The sequence below is a fragment of the Triticum aestivum genome, chromosome 2B (assembly GCF_018294505.1).
Source record: "Triticum aestivum cultivar Chinese Spring chromosome 2B, IWGSC CS RefSeq v2.1, whole genome shotgun sequence".
In the NCBI taxonomy this organism is placed as follows: Eukaryota; Viridiplantae; Streptophyta; class Magnoliopsida; order Poales; family Poaceae; genus Triticum; species Triticum aestivum.
Window position 1 is genome coordinate 110575295 of NC_057798.1, and position 21868 is coordinate 110597162.

Below are 21868 nucleotides of genomic sequence, written 5' to 3' on the forward strand. Positions count from 1 at the left end.
GTACCTAAAACCAAGCATTGATATCTTGTAGGTGTTTGCTTCCGGTGGGGGATCATGGTTGCTCGATAGTGGAGCAACAAATCATATGACCGGGAGCAAGGACTTGGTGGTGGACGTGCACAAGATCCCATCTATGCCCACCAATGTCGAATGGGGTGATGCCTCACATTCTAAGGTATTGGGTCTTGGCAAGGTTGTCATTTCTCATGATCTAACGATCGAGAAAGTCATGCTTGTTGAGTCCCTTGCGTTCAATTTACTTTCCGTTCGTCAACTCGCACTCATGGGCTTTGCCACCTTCTTTGATATTGATACCATGGCCCTCTTGTGGAGCAAGACTCTTAAAGTAGCCTTTGTTGGGCATGTCGAGAACGATCTCTATGTGATTAACTTTTCGGAGCAACCCACTAAGACCGCGACATGCCTAATGGCTAAAGTTGATGTGGGATGGCTTTGGCATCATCATTTAGCCCACGTCAATATGAGATATTTGCAAGGGGACCATGTTCATGGACTAACGAATGTTAGTTTTTCCAAAGATCGTGTTTGCAGTGCTTGTATCGAAGGAAAGCTTCATGAGACGGCTCACCCTCCCACGACTATCATCTACTCGAAGAGACCCTTGGAGCTCCTGCACATGGACCTCTTCGGGCCTCCATCCTTTGATAGTCTTGGGGGTAGAAAGTATTGCTTGGTGATTGTGGATGATTATTCAAGATACACTTGGGTATACTTCTTCAAGAGGAAGAGTGAGACTCAACAAACCGTCATCGACTTTGCAAATGAAGCTCAACATCAACATAATGCAAAGATCCTGACAATAAGAAGTGACAATGGCACCGAGTTCAAGAACTACACCTTGGATGAGTTTCTTAGTGATGAAGGGATCAAGCATCAATATTCTGCACCATATACCCCTCAACAGAATGGTGTTGCAGAGAGGAAGAACCGGACGTTGATGGATGCGGCAAGGACCATGATGGCGGAGTTCAAGTCTCCATACAACTTTTGGGCCGAAGCCATCAACACTGCATGTCATGCATCCAATCGGCTCTATCTCCGCAAAGGCTTGAACAAGACTCCGTATGAGATACTCACCGGGAACAAGCCCAATCTCAAGTACTTCCGGGTGTTCGGGTGTAAGTGTTTCATTCTCAAGAAAGGTGTTCGTTTGTCTAAATTCGAGGCTAGAGCTCATGAGGGCATATTTGTTGGTTATGCTACAAACTCTCATGCTTACCGTGTTCAACAAGTCCAATGGACTCATTGAGGAGACGTGTAACGTGAAGTTTGACGAAAATAACGGCTCCCAAGTGGAGCAAAGTGGTACTTGTGATGTAGGTGATGAAATTCCTCCCCAAGCCATAATAAGAATGGGTATTGGTCATATCCTACCCATTGAGGAACCCCTTGTGGCCGAAGGAGAAGGACAATGCTCCACTTCAGTGGAGCCTTCACCTACTCAAGACCCACACGCTTCCGAAGAACAAAGTGAAGGTCCTCAACCTCGGGAACAAGACCAAGGGCAAGATCAATCTCAAGATGGTGGTGAACCTCCACATGATGCCCAAGGTCAAGTTCTCCCCCTCGAGCAAGTTCAAGATCATGAGCAAGCTCAAGATCAAGAACAAGCTCATGACGACGCTCAAGATGATCAAGTGAACCCTCCTCCTTCGACATCCGAGGAGGAATTGGAGCGTCGTGCCGCGAAGATTGCTTCCAAACTCACCACCAAAGGTCATCTCATGGAGAATGTGGTTGGAAGCCTAAGAAAGGGGGTAAGCACTCGTAGACAATTAGCAAACTATTGTGAACATCACGCATTTGTCTCTTGTGTTGAACCCCATAAGGTCTATGAGGCGCTCGAAGACTCGGATTGGCTCAATGCCATGCATGAAGAACTCAACAACTTCGAGTACAATAAGGTGTGGAGGTTGGTGCCAAGGCCTTCCGGGAACCATAACATCATTGGAACCAAGTGTATCTTCAAGAACAAGCAAGATGCTCATGGGAACATCATTCGCAACAAGGCAAGATTGGTAGCACAAGGCTACTCCCAAGTCGAGGGTATCGACTACGGTGAAACCTTTGCTCCCGTTGCTCGCCTTGAATCCATTCGTTTGTTCATTGCTTATGCTTCCCATCACAACTTTAAGTTGCAACAAATGGATGTGAAAAGTGCTTTTCTTAATGGTCCTATTAATGAGTTGGTCTATGTCAAGCAACCCCCTGGGTTCGAGGATCCCTTCTTACCGGATCATGTATATCAACTCGATAAGGCACTCTATGGCCTTAAACAAGCCCCACGTGCGTGGTATGACCACCTTACCGAGTTGTTACAAGATCGTGGATTTGAAGTAGGGCTAATCGATCCCACTCTTTTTACTAAGAAGGTCAAAGGGGAGTTGTTTGTATGCCAACTATATGTTGATGACATTATCTTTGGTTCCCCTAACAAAGCTTTCAATGAAGAATTTGTTGCTCTCATGACCTCTAAGTTCAAGATGTCTTCAATGGGAGAGTTGAAGTTCTTCCTTGGTTTTGATATCAAACAAAGAAGAGAAGGTACCTTCATCAACCAAGCCAAATACACTCAAGACATGCTCAAGAGATTCAAGCCAAGTGATGTCAAGCCGGCCTCTACTCCAATGCCCACAAGTGCCAACTTGACATTGATCTCAATGGTAAAGCGGTGGATCAAAAGGTATATCACTCCATGATTGGCTCCTTGCTTTACCTTTGTGCATCTAGACCGGATATCATGTTGAGTGTGGGGATGTGTGCACGGTTTCAAGCCGCACCAAAGGAAAGTCACTATGTGGCGGTCAAGCGAATCTTTCGATATTTGGCTCATACCCCAAACTTTGGCTTATGGTACCCAAGAGGGGCAAACTTCAAGCTTGAAGGATTTACGGATTCCGATTAGGCGGGAGACAAAGTGGATAGGAAGTCCACTTCCGGAGGGTGCCAGTTTCTTGGGTGCTCTTTGGTGAGTTGGTCTTCCAAAAAGCAAAGTTGTGTATCTCTCTCGTCCACCGAAGCTGAATATGTGGTGGCCGGTAGTTGTTGTGCACAACTTTTATGGATGAGGCAAACTTTAAAGGAATACGGTGTCATTTGTGACAAAGTGCCTCTTTGGTGTGACAACGAAAGTGCCATCAAGATTTCTCTCAACCCAGTGCAACACTTCAAGACGAAGCATATTGAGATTCGGTATCATTTCATCCGGGATCACATTAGGCGAGGGGAGACCGAGCTCAAATATGTCAACACTCATGATAACCTTGCAGATATTTTCACGAAACCCTTGGATGAAGCAAGATTTCGCGAGTTAAGGCATGAGCTAAATATCATTGATTCGAGCAATGTGACGTGAACCCTTGCACACCCCACCTCACTCAACTTGTTGTCTAGCTTAGATGTAGGCATGGACATAGGGGGAGTGTTGTTCTCTCAATGAACTCTCCCTCCCCCTATTATGCATAAATCGATCAACTCTTTCACATTAGCCATTTTTGATGGCACTTGTGCTTCAAAGACGAGTTTTGGTCATAGGCCCAAGGATAATTCTTCGCGGTGCCATACCAATTGACTCAAACATAGGTGGCTCCGGCCACCGCCCTCTCCTGAGAGAGGCCAGAGCTCGCTCTATTTCGTGTGTTTGTTTTTGTTTGAGTGGTTTCTGGTCCGTTGTCTGTGTGTGTGTTGCCTGGTCGGTCTTCTCCTTCTCTTGGCCTTGCTTTCTTTTTTTGGAGCGTTAGCCGTTGGTTTAGAAGCCGTGTGGTCGCTGAAGCGGTACTATCGCTGGTGGCGAGCGGTACTACTGCTCCTAGCGGTACTACCGCCCTCCAGCGCGGTACTACCGCTGTGAGGCGCGGGCAGGGGGTTATTTCGGGGGCAGGGGAGTTTCTTCTCCCCCATAGCCATTCGCTCGCCCCCTCGCTCTGTTCCTCTCTCTTCAGCAACCGGCGCCGCGGGAGGGCTCTGGCGGATCTCCCTCTCCGGGGTGCTCCTCTCCATTTCCTTCGGTGGAGTCGATCCCCACCTTGTCCTCTTGCCATGGATGCAGGTATTGCCCCTGTTCCCTTTTTCTTTTTGTCTAGATTTCCAATCTAGCTTCTTAGGGGCAATAGCAGTTGCATCTCTAGATTTTTGGCCAGATCTAGGCTTGAGTAGGATGAAGAATGCTTCTAGACAGTTTGGATTAGTGTTTGATTGGAGTATTTTTTAATTTGGTAGGACGGTAGTACCGGATCTGACCACGGAAGTAGGAAACTGCTGTTTCCCCGCCTCGAGCGGTACTACCGCTCTCTCCAGAGTGGTACTACCGCTTGGAGCGGTACTACCGCTCTCTCCAGAGCGATACTACCGCTTGGAGCGGTACTACCGCGGAAGGGTCACGGTACTACCGCCCCTCTACCAGTTTCCGTCACACTCCTACCTCTTAGTGATCCTTTTGCTCGTGTTTTGTGGCTTATGCTCGTTCTTTCTGGTTGTTTGCGTGTTTGTGTGTGTGGTTCCAGATGATGAGGTTCCTGAGCATCAGGCTCGTCATGTCAACCCCGGTCATGCCTCGTCCAAGAGCTACCGCACCACTGAGCCTGCCGAAGGATCTTCTAGTGCCCCACCTCCACCTCAACTCCAGAAGAAGCCTGGGTTCAAGCCAAAGCCAGGCAAAACCGTGCCAGAAATGCCGCCCAAGGAGTTCTGGGCAAGGCGCCGCCGCAACCCGTATGAGGACGACCAAGATCCCACTTTGGTCAACCGTCCGTTCTAGAACAGGTTCCAGTTTGCCATCTTCTTTGATGTTCTCAAAGCCAAGAAGAATCTCTATGTCAATGTGCACTCCATCGACACCGACCATATGGAGAAAGATCCTGAATACTTTGGTGAAGCTCTTCAGATGTGCACTCAACTGAACATTCTTGGGATCATGCAATTCAACAAGGACTATGATGCCGATATTGTGGCCTAATTCTATGCCACGGTTCACCTTGGGACTGATGAGGACGAGACACTGACTTGGATGGCCAATGGAAAGTTGCTTTCAGTCAAGTGGAAAGCTTTCATGGAGTTGATTGGGGTGCAAGATCTAGGTCTTGAGTCTTCTGTCGGCTTTCGCCCCCACCGCCGCACCAATGCCACTCACAAGCAAGCTCTATGGCCCTACTGCACTTTGAGAATCAACCCTGAGGCGAAGAAGGAAACCTATGAGTTGCCTGCCAATCTGGATATCCTTCACCGTATCTTCAGAGAGACTCTTTTCCCTCGAATCGGGAATCTGGACTAGGTTCACTCCTATCTCGTGGACATGCTTCTCTTCTGCCAGCGTGAGAAGGGATAGAACACCGGAGAGTCCTTGGATATCTCTCATGTTATGTGGTCTGAGCTGCTATCTGCTATCTCCGAGCGCAAGTGCCCGATTTATGGTCCGTTCATCATGTTGCTCATTGAGAAGGCCTGGGATCGTGTCTATCCCCAGGTGTTACTGGAGACTAGAGAGTTGGTCACTCACGATGTCAAGCGTCTGAGGAAGAATGATAACTGGGGCACTCAGGCCCCTAGGACTGGAGTTCCTTCGTCTGCTACTGCCATGGAGACCGAGGAGGAGACTGGGGCTGAGGATGATGATGATGACTACGTGCCTTCTGAGGCAGAGCCCTCTTGGGCAAAGAAGCTCAAGCTCAAGATGAAGAAGTTGTTCTGCATGGAGTCTCACGGTCAGTACATGACTCATGTGGCTGAGAAGAAGGCCCGAGGTCGCCATAACGAGCTCATGCGACAGATGGGTGCTACTGTGATCAGTGGATCTGAGGATCAGCTTACTGAGGAGGAGGAGTGGATTCAGCAGCACTGCCCGTGGACCGATTCTGATGCCGAGCACTTCCAGACCGACGACGGTGGCGCAGATGATCCCACTGAGCTCTGATGAGTGTGTCCCTCGTTTGCTCTCACCTGGAGCCATAGCAACACTCCCTCTCCTTTTTGGTGTCTCGATGCCAAAGGGGGAGAGAGTTTAGGGATTTGTGCTTTGTGTCTTCCGTCTTCTGTGTTTGTGTTTTCCTCGCTTCTGCTTTGTTTGGTTTGTGTCAGTGTGACCTAAGCTCGAGTCATATGGTGTGAGACATATGCTACCTTATCTTTCCAGTATCATTATCTATGTCACTATCTAGCTTATGAGTTGCAATGCTTATCCTGTTAAGTTAACTTATGAGTTGCATGCTTATCCTGTTAAGTTATATTTGCTACTCTCTTTTACCCCACTTAGGTGGTTGGTCTCTAAAATGTAGGGGGATCGTTGATCCTACTATGTGTGCCGTGCAGTCCAAAGCACTTATCGAGATAGCATACATCTAGGGGGAGCACATCTACATTTTAGGACGTTGGGGTTTTGCGCTTGTTCTATATCTCTCATATTGTGCAAATCCCGTATTGTCATCAATCCACCGAAAAGGGGGAGATTGTAAGGGCATTTTTATCCCCAAGATGTTTTGGTGATTGATGACAATGCTTGTGCGGACTAATCGTGTGCGTTAAGTTCTTTCAGAGATTCATCCTTTGACACGAGACGATTATCTCCCCTCGGTGTTTTATTCAAGATGGTGTAGCTCCTTCGTTTCGTTGTTGGTGGACTAGTTTCGTAGGAGTCACCGTACTATCAAGAGGGGATCCGCTTTGGTAAGACTAGGGTGGAATCAACACGTACACATCCGTATCACACCCGTTGTTTTCTTTCCGCTTCATTGGAGCTGCCTTTTTCCCCTAAGTATGCTTTGTTCTGCCCCAGCGGTAGTACCGCGACCCACAACGGTAGTACCGCCGAAGCTCCCCAGCGGTAGTACCGCTCCAAGCGGTAGTACCGCTCCAAGCGGTAGTACCGCTCTCCGAACGGTAGTACCGCTTGGGGTCTTCGGCCGTAGTACCGCGGTGCTTCCGGGCTACTGCCGCCTCGATTCGAGAACGAAGTTTTTTGTGTTGGGTTTTGCGGTACTAAGGGCGGTAGTAGTGGCGGTAGTACCGCTCCAAGCGGTAGTACCGCGCCTACCCCCACGGTAGTACCGCCCTGGGGTCAGGGCCCCTGTCAGCACAGCAGTACCGCTGGGTATGAGCGGTAGTACCGCCCTGAGCGGTAGTACCGCCCTTCCCTAGCGGTAGTACCGCTCTGTGCGGGGCTGCTCAGTGGGATAACGGTTGGATTGAATCCCCCACTATATAAAGGGGTCTTCTTCCCCAAAATTGACCTACCTCTTTCCCCCAAAGCTCCATTGTTGCTCCAAGCTCCATTTTCGCCCGATCTCTCTCCCTAGCCAATCAAACTTTTTGATTTGCTCGGGATTGGTTGAGAAGGCCCAGATCTATACTTCCACCAAGAGAAATTTGATTCCCCCCACTTATCCCTAGCGGATCTTGTTACTCTTGGGTGTTGAGCACCCTAGACGGTTGAGGTCACCTCGAAGCCATACTCCATTATGGTGAAGCTTCGTGGTGTTGTTGGGAGCCTCCAAGTGTTGTGGAGATAGCCCCAATCTTGTTTGTAAAGGTCCGGTTGCCGCCTTCAAGGGCACCAATAGTGGAATCACGGCATCTCGCATTGTGTGAGGGCGTGAGGAGATTACGGTGGCCCTAGTGGCTTCTTGGGGAGCATTGTGCCTCCACACCGCTCTAACGGAGACGTACTTCCCCTTAAAAGGAAGGAACTTCGGTAACACATCCTCGTCTACACCGGCTCCACTCTTGGTTATCTTGTGCCTCTACTTTTGCAAGCTTACTTGAGTTGTATCTATTGCTTGCTAATGTGCTAATTGTCTTTGCATCATATAGGTTGTCCACGTAGTTGCACATCTAGACAACCTATTTCATTGTAAGGTTTAAATTGTAAAAGAAAAGTCTAAAATTTGTTAGTTGCCTATTCACCCCCCCCTCTAGTCAACCATATCGATCCTTTCACCAGTTCAGAAGAATGGCCGAGCGCTTCCCAAGCGACGGCGCGGCGGCGAACGGCTTCGGCCGCCGCCATCTTCACGAGGACGAGGCTCGCCTCCTTTTCGAGGCCGAGTACCCGGTCCCGCCGGACATGCGGGTGCCCGGGGCATGGAGGATCAGCGCCGGCGGCGTGCCGGTGCCACCACCGCCCACCGGGGTGGCGCGGCGTGCAGAGATCGCACGTATCCGCGCGTCCCTGCCGCGGGTGGCGAGGGAAGGCCCGCGGTACACCCCCGACAGCCCGCTCTGGGAGCCCTACTTCCGCCGCCGCCACGCCGAACAGCTCGAGGCGACGAACGGCGTCGAGCCCTCCGGCAGGCTCAACTCCGAGGGCCGGCGCCGGTGGTGGGGCGTGCCCGGCCGCACGTTGGAGGCCGTCCTCGAGTACATCGAGGGCGGCAACACGCCGCGCCTCGAGTACCCTGCTCCCCCGTCCTTCTCTCGCCGGCGTGGGAGCTCGTGGACCCGAGGCGCATGGAGCGTCCCGGGGCATCCTCCTCCTCGTCCGACCGTTCATCCGGCTCTCCCTGCCTCCGCCGCGTCAAGCCGGAGCCCCAGGACACGCCTGTCAGCGCGCGCACCCGCAGCTCCGGCGTCCGCATCGGCGACTCCACCCCCCTCCGGCCGCTTCGTTCTCGTCGATCCCAAGCCGAAGCCCGGCCTCCCGCCGGAGTACGAGGAGATAACTCGGCGTGGCTTCTCCGACGAGGACGCCCTACAGTGGGCGCGGGACGACTACCTCCGTGACGAGATGGTATATTTGCTTCCGCAAAATTACATTGAGCTGAGTTGACTCCAATTTCAACATAGTGACTTGGTTTCTATTTCACTTTTCAACAAACTCCGCGTGGTGCTGTCGAAAAACAAAACAAACTCCGCGTGAGCACGTTTGCGCGCATCTGCGTGTTGTGCACGGTGTTCTCTTCTCTTGAGAAACTGACGACCCTTCTTTGTTTTAGAAATTGCAGACGGACGATTTTTTTCTTGTTGAGATAAGAAAGCACGAGCAAATCGCCCACGGAATAACAGCAACCGCGCCACACGCCCGCTGGCAGCAGTAGTAGATCCCATCCCTTTCCACCTGCCGTGCACGCCCGCCGCACGTGCGAGCCCGCCTCCACTGACCCACACGCCAGCCCGCCTCCCCTGACGGGCCCACCCGCCAGCGGCCTCCCGCCCCGCGAACCCCACGGCGCCGCCGCCCGCCCACGCTGCTCCTACGCGTCGTCCTCCAGACGGCGACGTGAGCAGGCAGGCACCAGGCCCAAGCGCTCGCGGCTCTCCCCTCCCCTCCCCCCGGTCGATAGCTCTGCTCTTCTCTCGTCGTCGTCCGCCTACAAAACTAGACGAGGGAGAGGGGAAGCTTCTCTCCTCCTCCTCCCACCCCACCCCACCCCCACCCCCGTCGCTCTCCCAGGCCCTCCCGCCTCGCCGCGCTAGCCCCGGGGGAGCTAGCATCAGCTTCCCCTGCTGCCGCTGCTGCTGCTTCGAGTAGCCGCCGCCGCGAGATTCCAGTGGCGGGCGGGCGCCCCCAATGGACGAGGAGATCGGCGCCGCCGCCGCGCCGCAGGTAACGAACCGCTCTGCTGCTCCTCTCCACCCGTCTCTGTGCCACGTCGGGAGTTCGGATTACGACGAGGGTGATTTGGAAGGCGGCTGTGCTCGGGTTTTACTTGATGGTGGCGGCGAGATTTCGATCTCGCTTCTTCGGAGCGGGGGTGAGAAAATTGCCGCCGGATGCGGGATGGTGCGGCTGTGCAATTATTCTGGGTAAATAATTGGCTGGGTAGTTGTTTTATTACAAGTTCAATTTTGCTTGGTTCTCGAACATTGGGTTCATCAGTATCATGTGATCGAATCGGGTCAACTGTTTCGTTGGCGGAGTAGTCAGGCTGACCATGAATAGACCTTTTCGTTTTCAGCTTCTTACAGGCATGATCATCCTCATCACAGTTCTCTGTTCATACAGCTTCACTTTCGAAATTTGGAATCACCCTAGAGGTGTAAACTGTATTGGAAATTCTTTCATACAACAAAAGCTGTTTCATCAGCTGTTGGTTTATCCAATTTTGGCCAAGGTCACTGGAAATCGACATATCACTGCAATTGCATTGACCGTCTGTTTTGTGTACTAATTTAGTAGAGACGTTCACCAAGTCAGCGACCAGTTTCTTGTGGTTGTTGTTCGTGGTCTTGCTGTGCTGATGGTTGTCATTTCGCAGGGCCAGTGGAAATATCACAAAGCTCTTTCCCTACTAGCGTTTCAGAGCTTTGGTGTGGTGTACGGAGACCTGAGTACGTCGCCTCTGTATGTCTTCAAAAGCGCACTGTCTGGACTGGACAAGTACAGTGATGAGGCGACCGTCTTTGGATTGCTTTCACTGATATTTTGGACCTTGACGCTCATTCCGTTGCTAAAGTACGTCATAATTGTCTTGGGTGCTGACGATAATGGCGAGGGTGAGTGATCTCTTTGTACTAGTTTGTTTTACTGGTTTCTTAATTGCAGCGCATATGCTCCTGTGTTCTAAGTTTGGTTCATTGAATCTTTTGGAAGTTTTAGCCTAGCTTAGTAGAGCACACATGAATTCTGGTAGGCGGAGAGGAATATAGAAAGGTGAAGTTCTGTAATAAGACTGATAGCATAACTGCAACAGACGTTATTGTTCTTTCTCCAAAGGATGAACTTGTGTTCCTTCTCTTTTACAGTAGAGTGGTGACCTGAGCTATCTAGGAGGTAGTTGTTTTGTTTAACAACTTATTTTCACCGCATGTGGTTACTGAATAAAGTAAATGTGTTATCCAGGTGGGACGTTTGCTTTGTATTCACTACTCTGCAGGCATGCAAAGATGAGCCTGCTTCCAAACCAGCAAGCGGCAGATGAAGAGCTGTCAACATATTATCAGCCTGGGGTTGATCGGACTGCTATGTCCTCACCATTCAAAAGGTTTCTAGAGAAGCACAAGAAGCTGCGGACATGTTTGCTTCTTTTTGTTCTGTTTGGAGCATGCATGGTGATAGGTGATGGCGTCCTTACACCCACCATCTCCGGTATGCACAACATGTCCTTGTTTCTTTGTTTTTTTTCTTTCTTTAATTATGGACACGTACTTTCGCTGTTATCAGTTGTCACATCTCATGCTGTGCTTGTTGCAGTTTTGGCAGCCTTGTCTGGATTACAAGACCGAGGCACAGGTGGATTAGGAAATGGTATGTGTAGCTTCTTCTTTATTTTCCCCCAACCGCATAATACTTCCTCCGGTCCTTTTTACTCCGCGTATTAGATTTGTGTCAAGTCAAACTTTGCAAAGTTTGACCAAATTTATTTTAAAAAATATCGACATCCACAATATCGAATATATATACTATGAAACTACATTTCATAATGAATCTAAGAATATTAGTTTGGCATTGTGAATGTTCATATTCTTGTTCTATAAGTTTGATCAAAGTTGAGATATTTTGACTTCGTACAAACCTTACATGCGGACTAAAAAGGACCGGAGGGAGTAGATATTTAGCAACCCGTTCCTGTGACAGTAATATGCTATAATTGTTACATATTTATTAAAAAAACCCTCTTTAGAAGGCGTTTCATCTAGTTTTGCTTTAAACCTTCAGAGTGGGTAAGTGAACTTCCATATGTTAGAATGGAATTAAACAACACAAGCATCTCCAGTCTTCCCTTGATTAGTATGGTCAAATTCTATGTAGAGGTTTTCCTATTTTTCAAGTGCCAGTCAAGCTATCTGATATAATACTAATCTTGGTTGTTCTTAATCTGTATGCTAAAATCCAATGCATTTCAATGTTTAGTTATCTATCTGGCATGCGTGGAATAGTAAAATTGGAGCTGTAGCTCAAATTACCCGCAAGTAATCAAAGGTTTTCTCGTCTTCATCTTTAGTTGAGGAAAATAATCGTCCCATTTTGTGATAATGAAATCAATTATTTAATGTACTTTAAGATTTTCTTCGTGTGCTTATTTGCGTGAGTTCGACAAAGTTGATAGGAAAAAGATGGAACATTGAAATTGGAAAGAATCGGTTGCATGAATTCGACAAAGTTGATAGGTAACTGATGGAACATTGAAATTTGAAAGAATCAGAACACCTAATTATTTGTTTGAATTATATTTGTAGTATGGCGAATGATGTGACTGAAAATTAGATAAATTTCAAGGCACCCCTGTTTGCATGATGATCTGGTGTAGAATTTAAATGAGCTGCCTTTATGACTTTGTAACCTGTATATCTTGAAAGAGTACATAGTCCTTTTTTTTGCATCAAAGATATTACTGTCGCCGTTGATTTCTTCCTTGAGGAACATATCTGCATTACTTGTAGTTTCCTTTAGTAAATGGCTCTCATTATATTGTCTAACTTGTTCTTTTACAGGTTGGGTAGTACTCATTGCATGTGTTGTGCTTGTTGGCCTCTTTGCGCTACAACACCGAGGTACTCATAGGGTGGCATTCGTGTTTGCCCCCATTGTTGTACTTTGGCTCTTGAGCATTGGTATCATTGGTCTCTATAATATCATCCACTGGAATCCCAGAGTATGTCTTGCCCTTTCCCCGCATTATATTGTGAAGTTCTTCAAGATAACAGGAAGAGATGGTTGGATTTCTCTAGGAGGAGTACTTCTTGCCGTGACAGGTGAATTCAAATGGATGTGCTATCTAGCTATGATTATCCATTATTTGTAATGAAGAGTTTGTCTTATGAATATTTGTGATACATGCAGGCACTGAAGCTATGTTTGCCGATCTTGGCCACTTCACTGCTGCATCCATCAGGGTATGCAGAACTTCATATATGAGTTGTGACCTACTCCCCCTGTTCCTTTATATAAGGTGTATTTGTTTTTTTGAAAAGTCAAACGGGTGCATGTTTGACCGAGATTTTAGAAAAATATATCAACATCCACAATATGAAATTTATATCATTTGAACCATTGTGCAAAGTAGTTTCATATTTTATCTATTAGGTATTGCAGATGTTATTTTTTATAATCTTCGTCAAACATTCAAATGGTTGACTTGCACGGAAATCAATACACCTTATATTCTGGAACGGGGGGAGTATATTTTAAGGCTGGACTGATAAAAAATACATATCATGCTGACTGACTACAACTCTTCACCTTTTTTAGCTGGCTTTTGTTGGTGTCATATATCCCTGTCTTGTTCTGCAATACATGGGGCAGGCTGCGTTTCTTTCCAAGAACATGTCTGATGTACATGACAGTTTTTACCTATCAATTCCATGTAAGTTTCAGAAGACCAAAGCATGCTTGGGAATTCTCACTTCACATGTTGCTGAAAATAGTATTAAATCATATCACATCACTTTTGCAGGTACTGTGTTTTGGCCCATGTTTGTCCTGGCATCTCTTGCTGCAATTGTGGGCAGCCAATCAATTATATCTGCAACCTTCTCCATTGTCAAGCAGTGCCTTTCTTTGGGATGCTTTCCACGGGTGAAAGTTGTGCATACATCAAGGTGGATCTATGGCCAGATTTACATACCTGAGATAAATTGGATTCTGATGGTCCTTTGTTTAGCTGTGACAGTTGGCTTCCGAGACATAAACATTATAGGAAATGCTTATGGTAAGTTCGACCACTTCAATAATGCAGAAACTATGCAGATCCTATGGTACACTTGAGTTTTGCTCTTGAATCAGATGGTTCCTCGTATACTTCATTTTATTCAGAACCTGCTATTTTCTGTGCAACATAATTCACCATCTTATGTTGACAATTCATTTCTGTCATGCACATTCAATGTCACTGTTCTTGATTACACCAAAATATAGCTACGATTTTTAATTTCTGTGCTGAGAAATTATAATTGTCTAAATTATGTATCGCGCTTATCTCGTTGATGTTAGCAAATTCAGCCAACCAGCTGCTACTTTTCTTGTATAGGCTGTAAGTGTGATGTTCATATCCTTTAGAGGTGAATAGTCTATCTTTGGTAGGAGGGGGTAAGTTGATGTTCATATCTTAGGAGGTGTGTATAGTTAGTTGGTTACTAGCATCTTTCCTTGTTTTGTCATGAGATTGTATCTGGCCTGCCCTTTTTTTTCATGATTTTTTTAATTTTTGGTTAGCCTGGACTAACTTTTGCTCCCATCCTGTGCATGATCTTAGGTCTTGCGTGCATCACTGTGATGTTTGTTACGACATGGCTGATGGCACTGGTCATCATATTTGTGTGGAAAAAGAATATCCTGCTTGCCTTGTCGTTCCTCATATTCTTCGGGTTAATTGAGGGCGCGTATCTGTCTGCATCATTCATAAAGGTTCCTCAGGGAGGATGGACTCCGATTGCGCTTGCTTTCGTGTTCATGTTCATCATGTACGTGTGGCACTATGGCACACGGCGAAAGTACCTGTTTGATCTCCAAAACAAGGTCTCAATGAAATGGATCCTTACACTTGGCCCGAGCCTTGGAATCGTGCGTGTGCCTGGAATCGGCCTCATCTACACAGAGCTAGTGACTGGGGTGCCTGCCATCTTCTCACATTTCGTGACCAACCTGCCTGCATTTCACCAGATTTTGGTCTTCGTCTGCGTGAAGTCCGTGCCAGTGCCCTATGTTCCAGCTGATGAGCGGTACCTCATCGGGCGCATCGGCCCCAGGCAGTACCGGATGTACAGGTGCATTGTGAGATACGGTTATAAGGATGTCCAGAAAGACGATGAGAACTTCGAGAACCACCTGGTGATGAGCATCGCCAAGTTCATCCAAATGGAAGCCGAGGAAGCCGCCTCTTCTGGAAGCTACGAGTCATCGAACGAAGGAAGAATGGCGGTCATACACACCACCGACACAACCGGAACCGGTCTGATCATGAGAGACTCCAACGAAGGCACCTCCTTGACCAGGAGCAGCAAGTCCGAGACCCTCCAGAGCCTGCAGTCCATCTACGAGCAGGAGTCTGGCGGCCTGAGCCGCCGCAGGGTCCGTTTCCAGATCGCCGAGGAGGAGCAGATCAATGCACAGGTGAGGGATGAGCTGTCGGACCTCCTGGAGGCTAAGGAGGCCGGCGTGGCGTACATCATCGGCCACTCCTACGTCAAGGCGAGGAAGAACTCCAACTTCTTGAAGTCGTTCGCCATCGACTATGCCTACTCGTTCCTCCGCAAGAACTGCAGGGGCCCGTCGGTGACGCTGCACATACCCCACATCAGCCTCATCGAGGTCGGCATGATCTACTACGTCTAGTGTAATTTTTCGTCTGGTCTTTTGGATGCCTGTCAGTGTCACCGAGCTTTCAGGCGATGTAAAGATGGGCGGTGGCCGGCTGAACAGGCTAAGCTGCCATCGTTCTGAATTCCGGGGCTTCGGTGAACATGTAAATACACGACGTTTCAGGCTTTCAGTTCATGATAGTTAACGTCATTACTTTGATCCACAGCTACAAAGTTAAAGGCTTTCAGTTCATGATAGTTAACGTCATTACTTTGATCCACAGCTACAAAGTTCGAACATTCTTTGCCTGTGTCTGTCAGTAACTTCATTGCCACATATTTGAGCAAGCACGGGGTGTTATCTGCTTGAGATGAACTATGGACAGTATGCAGTATACATCTATCCCCATATCTTGTGATCTTTATTATGAGCTTCCTTGGTAATGCAGCAGAAACCTAAAATTGCAGCATGGCTTAACATGGTGATAGCTTCCACCTATTTGACGGAGCGCGATCTGGTCTCAACATGAGATAAAAGAACGGATAGCAGGAATATATGGACGAGGCGGTTCGGTGCCCAGGCTTGGTTGCACCTGTGATGAAAGAAAATTCAAAAAAAAAACTGACTTTCTTTTTGCATGAAAGTTACGCGTGAGATGCGCTCTAAACTTTATATCATTTAGACATCTGGGTACCTCTTAAAAAGACAAATTTAGAATATGTGAAAAAGTTTACTATTCATGTATTGTTCTGATGCATTTTGTTTTTGCTGATAGCTGCTCACATGCCCAAATGATCTGAAATTTGAAGCGCACCTCATGCACCAAATTATCTTTCATGCAAAAAAAAACATATTTTTATATATATTTTTTAGTAACTTTTGTGATTTTTTTGCCAGGTGTAGATGAGCCCGGGCTCAGGAATGGATATTTGGAAATATACAGCAAAATTACACTAGTGTTTCTTATATTAAGTTAGAGTAGTATTTTTTTAATGCAACATAATCACGTAACATGATCACAGCCTTGCAGATTTTGCTTGGCAGCACTGAACTTTTGCTTGGAAAAAAAGACACTTCCTTTATACGAGGCGTGTTTCATGACTTCGTCAATTTCAAGATGATAGGTCGACTCAGTTTTTTGATGATGCTCATCGAAATAAAGTGTGCGTGTATGTTTATGAGTGTATGCGCATATGTATGAGCGCCTGCGTCCGTATGAAAAAAAACATATCTTCTTTTTGGCTGCTTAAGGGCATGGCCAATGCTCCACCCTGGACGGCTGCCCCAGCTCTTTACGTCATCTTTGATGCGCCAAATCAGCTCAACCTGTTGCTTCAAAAGCAAAGTGGGATCTTGTAGAGGAACCGGGTTCTTCCCTGTCAAAAGCACAAAAGGTGGGGCAAAGCAAGGAGAGGTGTGTGTACTGGAGATTGGAGAAAAATTGGATTGAGGAAAAGTGTGGGTCCGGTGAGGCAATGGATACATTGGGTGGATGAAATTTTTAGCAACTGCTTCGTACAAGTTTGAGTACGTGAATCATGGGGCAGCAGTATGGTACAGCCTCCATTGTACATGCCCTTAGAGCCTCGGAAAGAATCACATGCGTGCGGATCAAAACCTAGCCGCCGCCGCCAAGAGCGCCATCTTTCCGGCGCCGTTTTCCGGCGGCTCTCCTCCGCCGGCGACCTCTTGGTCGTCGGTCGTGAGAGGGGTCGCCAGATCCCGTGCGTGCGGATCGTTTTTGCTTTAGGTTTAGAGCCCTAATAGCTTAGGTTTTTAGATCGTCCGACGTCTTGGCTTCGACGGCGGTGGCGGCGATGCTGAATAAAGAAGCTCCAGGTTCTTCTCCGGCGAGGCGATCGTCTCTATGCTCGGTGATGAATTTGAGAACCAGTCAGTTCAAGCGGTGATATCGTGGCGGCGACGGTATCCTTGTGGTGGACTTGTGTCCTCGGGCTCCGCCGTTGCGACGACGTCTGCTCCAGTGTTGGCGCGGAGCTTGGGAGGTAGTTCGGGAGCGGATGCAGATTGTGATTTGCATCGACGATATCTGGAAGACAGAACGTGTGCTGGGTTCGTGGTTGATGGATGCCAGGTATGATTTCCTACTTCGGCGTCGTAGTCGTTGTGGGGTCTCAGATCTGGAGTTCGATAGCGTGTCCGGGGTGTTGCCCCGGTCTGATTCGTTCAACGGCAATGGCTTCATCTTTGGTGAGCCACCTTGGAGGTCCACAAAGCTGCATATCAGCGATGGAGCCGCGTCGAGCTCGGGTGAGGAGGTGATCCGTCATTTTGTTCTTTGGTGGCTGTTGTGGTGGTGCCGGAGGCAGGTGACGGACGTTGGTGTCAAGCTTAGCAATGTTCTGCTATCTTTTTAGTTTTGTCATGTCGGTCTTTACATGACTTGTAATTTGATCTTTATGATACGAATGAGACACGTATTACCATGCAAAAAAAATCACATCTGTACATATGGCCCCATCTGCCATACTAGACTCGATTGCACGGTCCGGCCAGGCTGCAAACCTAGCCCGACCGAACCCCACCAAACCGGTGCGCACGGGCCCACGCGGCATAGAGGGACAGGCGATCTGGTCCGATCGAACCCAAGAGAGCAACCAACCAACCCGAACAGACGAGTCGCCTTCTTCCTCCTCCTCGGCCCAGCGCGCGGCGGCGGCGGCATGGCGGCGGGCGGCGACCTGACCGAGGACGAGCGCAAAGCGCTGCGGGGGAGCAAGTTCGCGCCCCTCCCGGCGCCACCGCCGTCCTCCCGCCCCAACCCGAGGTACCGCGTCACGCCTTCACTAGCGCCTGCCGCCTCCAGATGCACTAATGTAGCTTGCGGTCTGACGGTCCACGCGCGTCGTGTGGTTTCGCCGTTGTAGTGGGCGGGGTTGGGGCTCGATTCGAGTGTGAGATTTTGCTTAATTCGGTTCGGTGATGGAATTGGTCGAGCTCAAGGGCGTTTTGGGGCTGTGGATTAGGACTTCGTCGTCATTTTGCTCGTTGATTGCTTCGTTTGAAGCGGAGTGCGTGTGGTTGAAGTCAGGTTGTGTGATTGAAGTCTTCCGATAAGCTGATTTCAAGTAGTTTAACGCTGCTTGCTTCTTTTGCTTGCAGTGCTGCTGATTAAATTTGTGAGGTTTGCAGTGCTAGATGAGAAAAATGACTCGGATTTAGATTGTGCTTTCAACACTCGTTTTTTTAAGTGGTGCGTCTGCTGCTTGCACATGAAGTGAAGAATGAGCGAGTGGACTGCGTGAATCAAAATTTCATATCACCGGGATGCTTTACATTTTGTGGCTCTCATGAGTGATTGGTGATGTATCGGATTTTGGATTAAGTTGGGGTTATTGCTTCTATGCATACTTGCGTCCGTATAGTCCTACTTTTGTATTTAAAAAATAGAACATTCATGCTCCTCGATGGGTATCTCATGGAACATAAAGCAGGGTTTTACTTTGGTATGATATAGTTAGTCTCATGCACAAATAACCAGCAGAGTTAATTCCTTGTGATGTTTATATGGGCTTGCTAAAGAACATAGAATTTGCATGAGTACTTCTCTTTGGTTACGGATATGACTGTTTCATCTCCTTTCAAATAGGATGGCCCATCCTGGAGGACCACTAACTACAAATAAGGCTGCTGCTTTAGCGAAATTCCTCGAGAGAAAACTACAGCAACCTGATGGCTTGGACTCTCTAAATCCCGATCTTGTAAATTTGGCCGTGAAAAATGCAAAGGAAACCATAAAGGCAAGCAAGGGTACGGGTTTCATTCCACCTATCCTATATTCATATGTCTAGCCCTTGAATTGCATGTACTGGATGAGTTATATCATGATAAAGGTTTATGCATCAATTTTAGGTGTCATTTGCTACTTCTAAGTGCAGTATTGAAATAGGAGCATGAATAAATTTTATTTTAGGCCTTTTGTTTCCAAGTCTTGCCTGCTTAGACTGCTTGTTACTACATCTCTTGTGATTTTTGCCGCAGAACATGACACAGAAGTTCAAAATAGTGGATGCCATTTGTTTTAGGACCATGCAGTCTCCAGTTATAGATAGAGCGAGAAACACCTGAATCACTAACGATAACTTTAAGACTAGATCTCCAGTTATAGACTTTGCCTGATTTCTGGACTGCTGTGAAGATGTGGTTGAGCTCTGCCACTGTTTTTTGCTTTGTTGATGTTGTCAACTTTACTCTTTTTGTATTGCACTAGCAAATTTGACATACATGACCAGTTGGCCACATCCCCTCAAAACCTATTTTGACCTACACCCCTTCCAGACCTGACCAAATTCGACCTACACTGACCTGCTAATGTAGGTGAGGCCTCAACTTCTGGGAGAGTAGTACGGCATGTTCCATCATTTGAGGACTCCTCTGAGGTTTCCAATCAAGATGACGGGGAGCAGAGACAGGAAAAGAAGAAAAAGAAAAAGAAAAAGAAAAAGAGAAAAACAAAGGTAATACTATTTTTTGACCGAAACATAATATAATATAGTGGCTGTTTTGGTATTCTGTTTGTCCTTATCTAAAGGAAAATAGGAAATCATTGGGTAGACACTAGATAATGTGATGAACTGAAATGTCTTCAACAATGCTCGTTCATAAAGTGGGTTTTGGAAACTAAAGCCGTTATGCAGTTGTCATTGGTCAGAACTACTTGATATACATAATATAGATTCTGGGCACTGTCACCTCTGTTCACTGCACGAGCCTGATATTTATAGTCCACAGTGTCTCCTTGCAGTGTTGCTCCTTGGATGGTGCCATATGAAACGGTTCCTTATCGATGTGATAATTCTGTTACTGGAATTTTACTTCACAGTCTGGCAACTACCACCTATATGGAACATTCATTCATGATGTTCATGGTTCCCTCTAACAGTATCTTATCTGTGTTTTCTCAAGTCATCAGCCTTCCTATGTCTCTGATGGATGATTTCCTCGTGCAGGCCGCTAAAGATTCCGAGCTCCACAATACATCAAAGAAGAAAAAGAAGTTATCGCTATGACTCTTGAATATCCATGGGACCATGGAGTTAAAAGAAGGCTGCCGTCCACACTTTTGCACTTCTTAGAACTCTTGCTTTCATCTGAACCTCAATCAACACTGTAAAGTGTAAACCTAGCAGTGGCATCAAGGTGACCCGTCACAGTGAACAAAACACTTGACAACCCAGAGTGCAAAACTGAATGTAGTTGGTTCTTGTTTTTGAGGGCGAATGTAGTTGGTTCTGGTCTAACGGTCCCTATACCATTAGAGTTGCTTGGAAACATCTATGTATTCTGCACTTTATTACTGCTGTTGAATGCTGTTCTGAGTTTGTGATGATGCAGCTCGCCACTGATCTGCTTGAGGTGTTTTTTGGGGTTGCTTGAGGAGGTGCTGTGGGAACTGAGAAATGCAATGCTGCTGTGTCCTTTTTCGGTTTTTACTGGATATTCTTTGGATCACATGGACGATGATGGATTGGAAGCTCTGCCTGGGCCCTTCCTCCTGCTTGATGTGTCTTTTCCTGGGTGCTAGTGATTGGCATGGCCTGCTGGCCCGATGAATCTGACAGGCTTCTTATTTTCAGAGGAGTCAACATGTCTGTCTATATAGGTATAGCCTGTGCTAGTTGTATGATATGCCCTAGTTAATGATGGGCCAAAATGCTCCATTTTCCCCTGCAATTGATTTTAGAGCATCTCAAAACCAGACCCCTATTTCTCCCTGTAAACGTCTGTGCGGTCCACCAGAACACGGCCCGGACCAAAAAAAGGTCATCCAATCAGACTTCTTAAACCGAGGCCAACTTAGTGGCAATAATGGATCACCAATTAAGAGATTTCTACCCTCTAGTTTAGGGTTTATCGTCTCTGGCGGCGACTGCGCCGCCGTCTAGAGCTTTTCCTCCGGCCGACCGCCGGACGCCTTTCCTCGCACCGGCGCGCGAGTGTGAAGCATGGCGACAGGAGCAGGATCGTCCTCGGAGGGCTGGTCCGGGAAGAAGTTGGAGGAGATGCTGCAACACTTGGATCTCAAGGACGATGAACTAGACGACGTGATCGTGGGGGTGGAGGAATCTAAGAAGTATGCAGCAGACGCGAGATGGCTAGCGATCGCGAAGGTAAACACGACCCGGATCTTCAGCGCATCCGCTATGTTTGAGACCATGAAATCGATCTGGAGCCTAGCACATGTGCCGCAGTATAGGGAGGCAGGGGAAAACCTATTTATCTTTCAGATGTTTTGCCTGGGAGATTGGAAGAAAGTGGTCCATGGTGGTCCGTGGTTGTTCAGAGGGATGGGGATGCTGATTGAAGATTATGATGGTAAGCAAGATCCGGAATCCGTCAGCTTCGATGGCCTGTTTGTCTGGGCACAAATACACAATATACCGGAGCTCTACCGGAAACTTGAAATTGTTGATCAGCTAGCTAGGCGGATTGGCCGGGTGAAGGAAACACAACTATCTCCAAGGCTCTTCTATGAAGGTAACTACGTCCGAATTCGAGCTAGGGTTCTGGTGGACAAACCACTTACGAGGGTTATTCCATTAAACGTGGTGGGCGAGGGCAGGAGACTCCTCCCTGTCAAGTACGAGAAGATACCGTACTTCTGCCAAATTTGTGGACTCATGGGTCATAATCATGAGGAGTGTGGAGATGGAGTTTGGG

At 47.6% G+C, this 21868-nt stretch overlaps 2 protein-coding genes across 3 annotated transcripts; both read left to right on the forward strand.

Annotated features, from left to right (window-relative positions):
- The first annotated feature begins 9201 nt into the window (after window positions 1–9201).
- LOC123043775 (potassium transporter 7) lies at window positions 9202–15410 on the forward strand. The gene is made up of 9 exons (XM_044466348.1): window positions 9202–9553; window positions 10206–10443; window positions 10790–11035; window positions 11141–11194; window positions 12382–12642; window positions 12731–12783; window positions 13139–13253; window positions 13344–13598; window positions 14142–15410. Exons 1-9 carry the CDS (start codon window positions 9518–9520, stop codon window positions 15218–15220), a joined length of 2337 nt encoding a protein of 778 aa, XP_044322283.1. The 5' UTR covers window positions 9202–9517; the 3' UTR covers window positions 15221–15410.
- Window positions 15411–17783: 2373 nt separating this feature from the next.
- Window positions 17784–20568, forward strand: LOC123043776 (nucleolar protein 56). 2 transcript variants are annotated; one of them, XM_044466350.1, is made up of 5 exons: window positions 17784–17975; window positions 18798–18958; window positions 19526–19665; window positions 19953–19996; window positions 20158–20568. In XM_044466350.1, exons 1-4 carry the CDS (start codon window positions 17872–17874, stop codon window positions 19977–19979), a joined length of 432 nt encoding a protein of 143 aa, XP_044322285.1. In that variant the 5' UTR covers window positions 17784–17871; the 3' UTR covers window positions 19980–19996; window positions 20158–20568. The 2 variants fall into 2 exon arrangements, with proteins under 2 accessions (XP_044322285.1, XP_044322284.1); XM_044466349.1 differs by lacking the exon at window positions 19953–19996 and having other exon boundaries at window positions 17785–17975.
- The last annotated feature ends 1300 nt before the right edge of the window (window positions 20569–21868 follow it).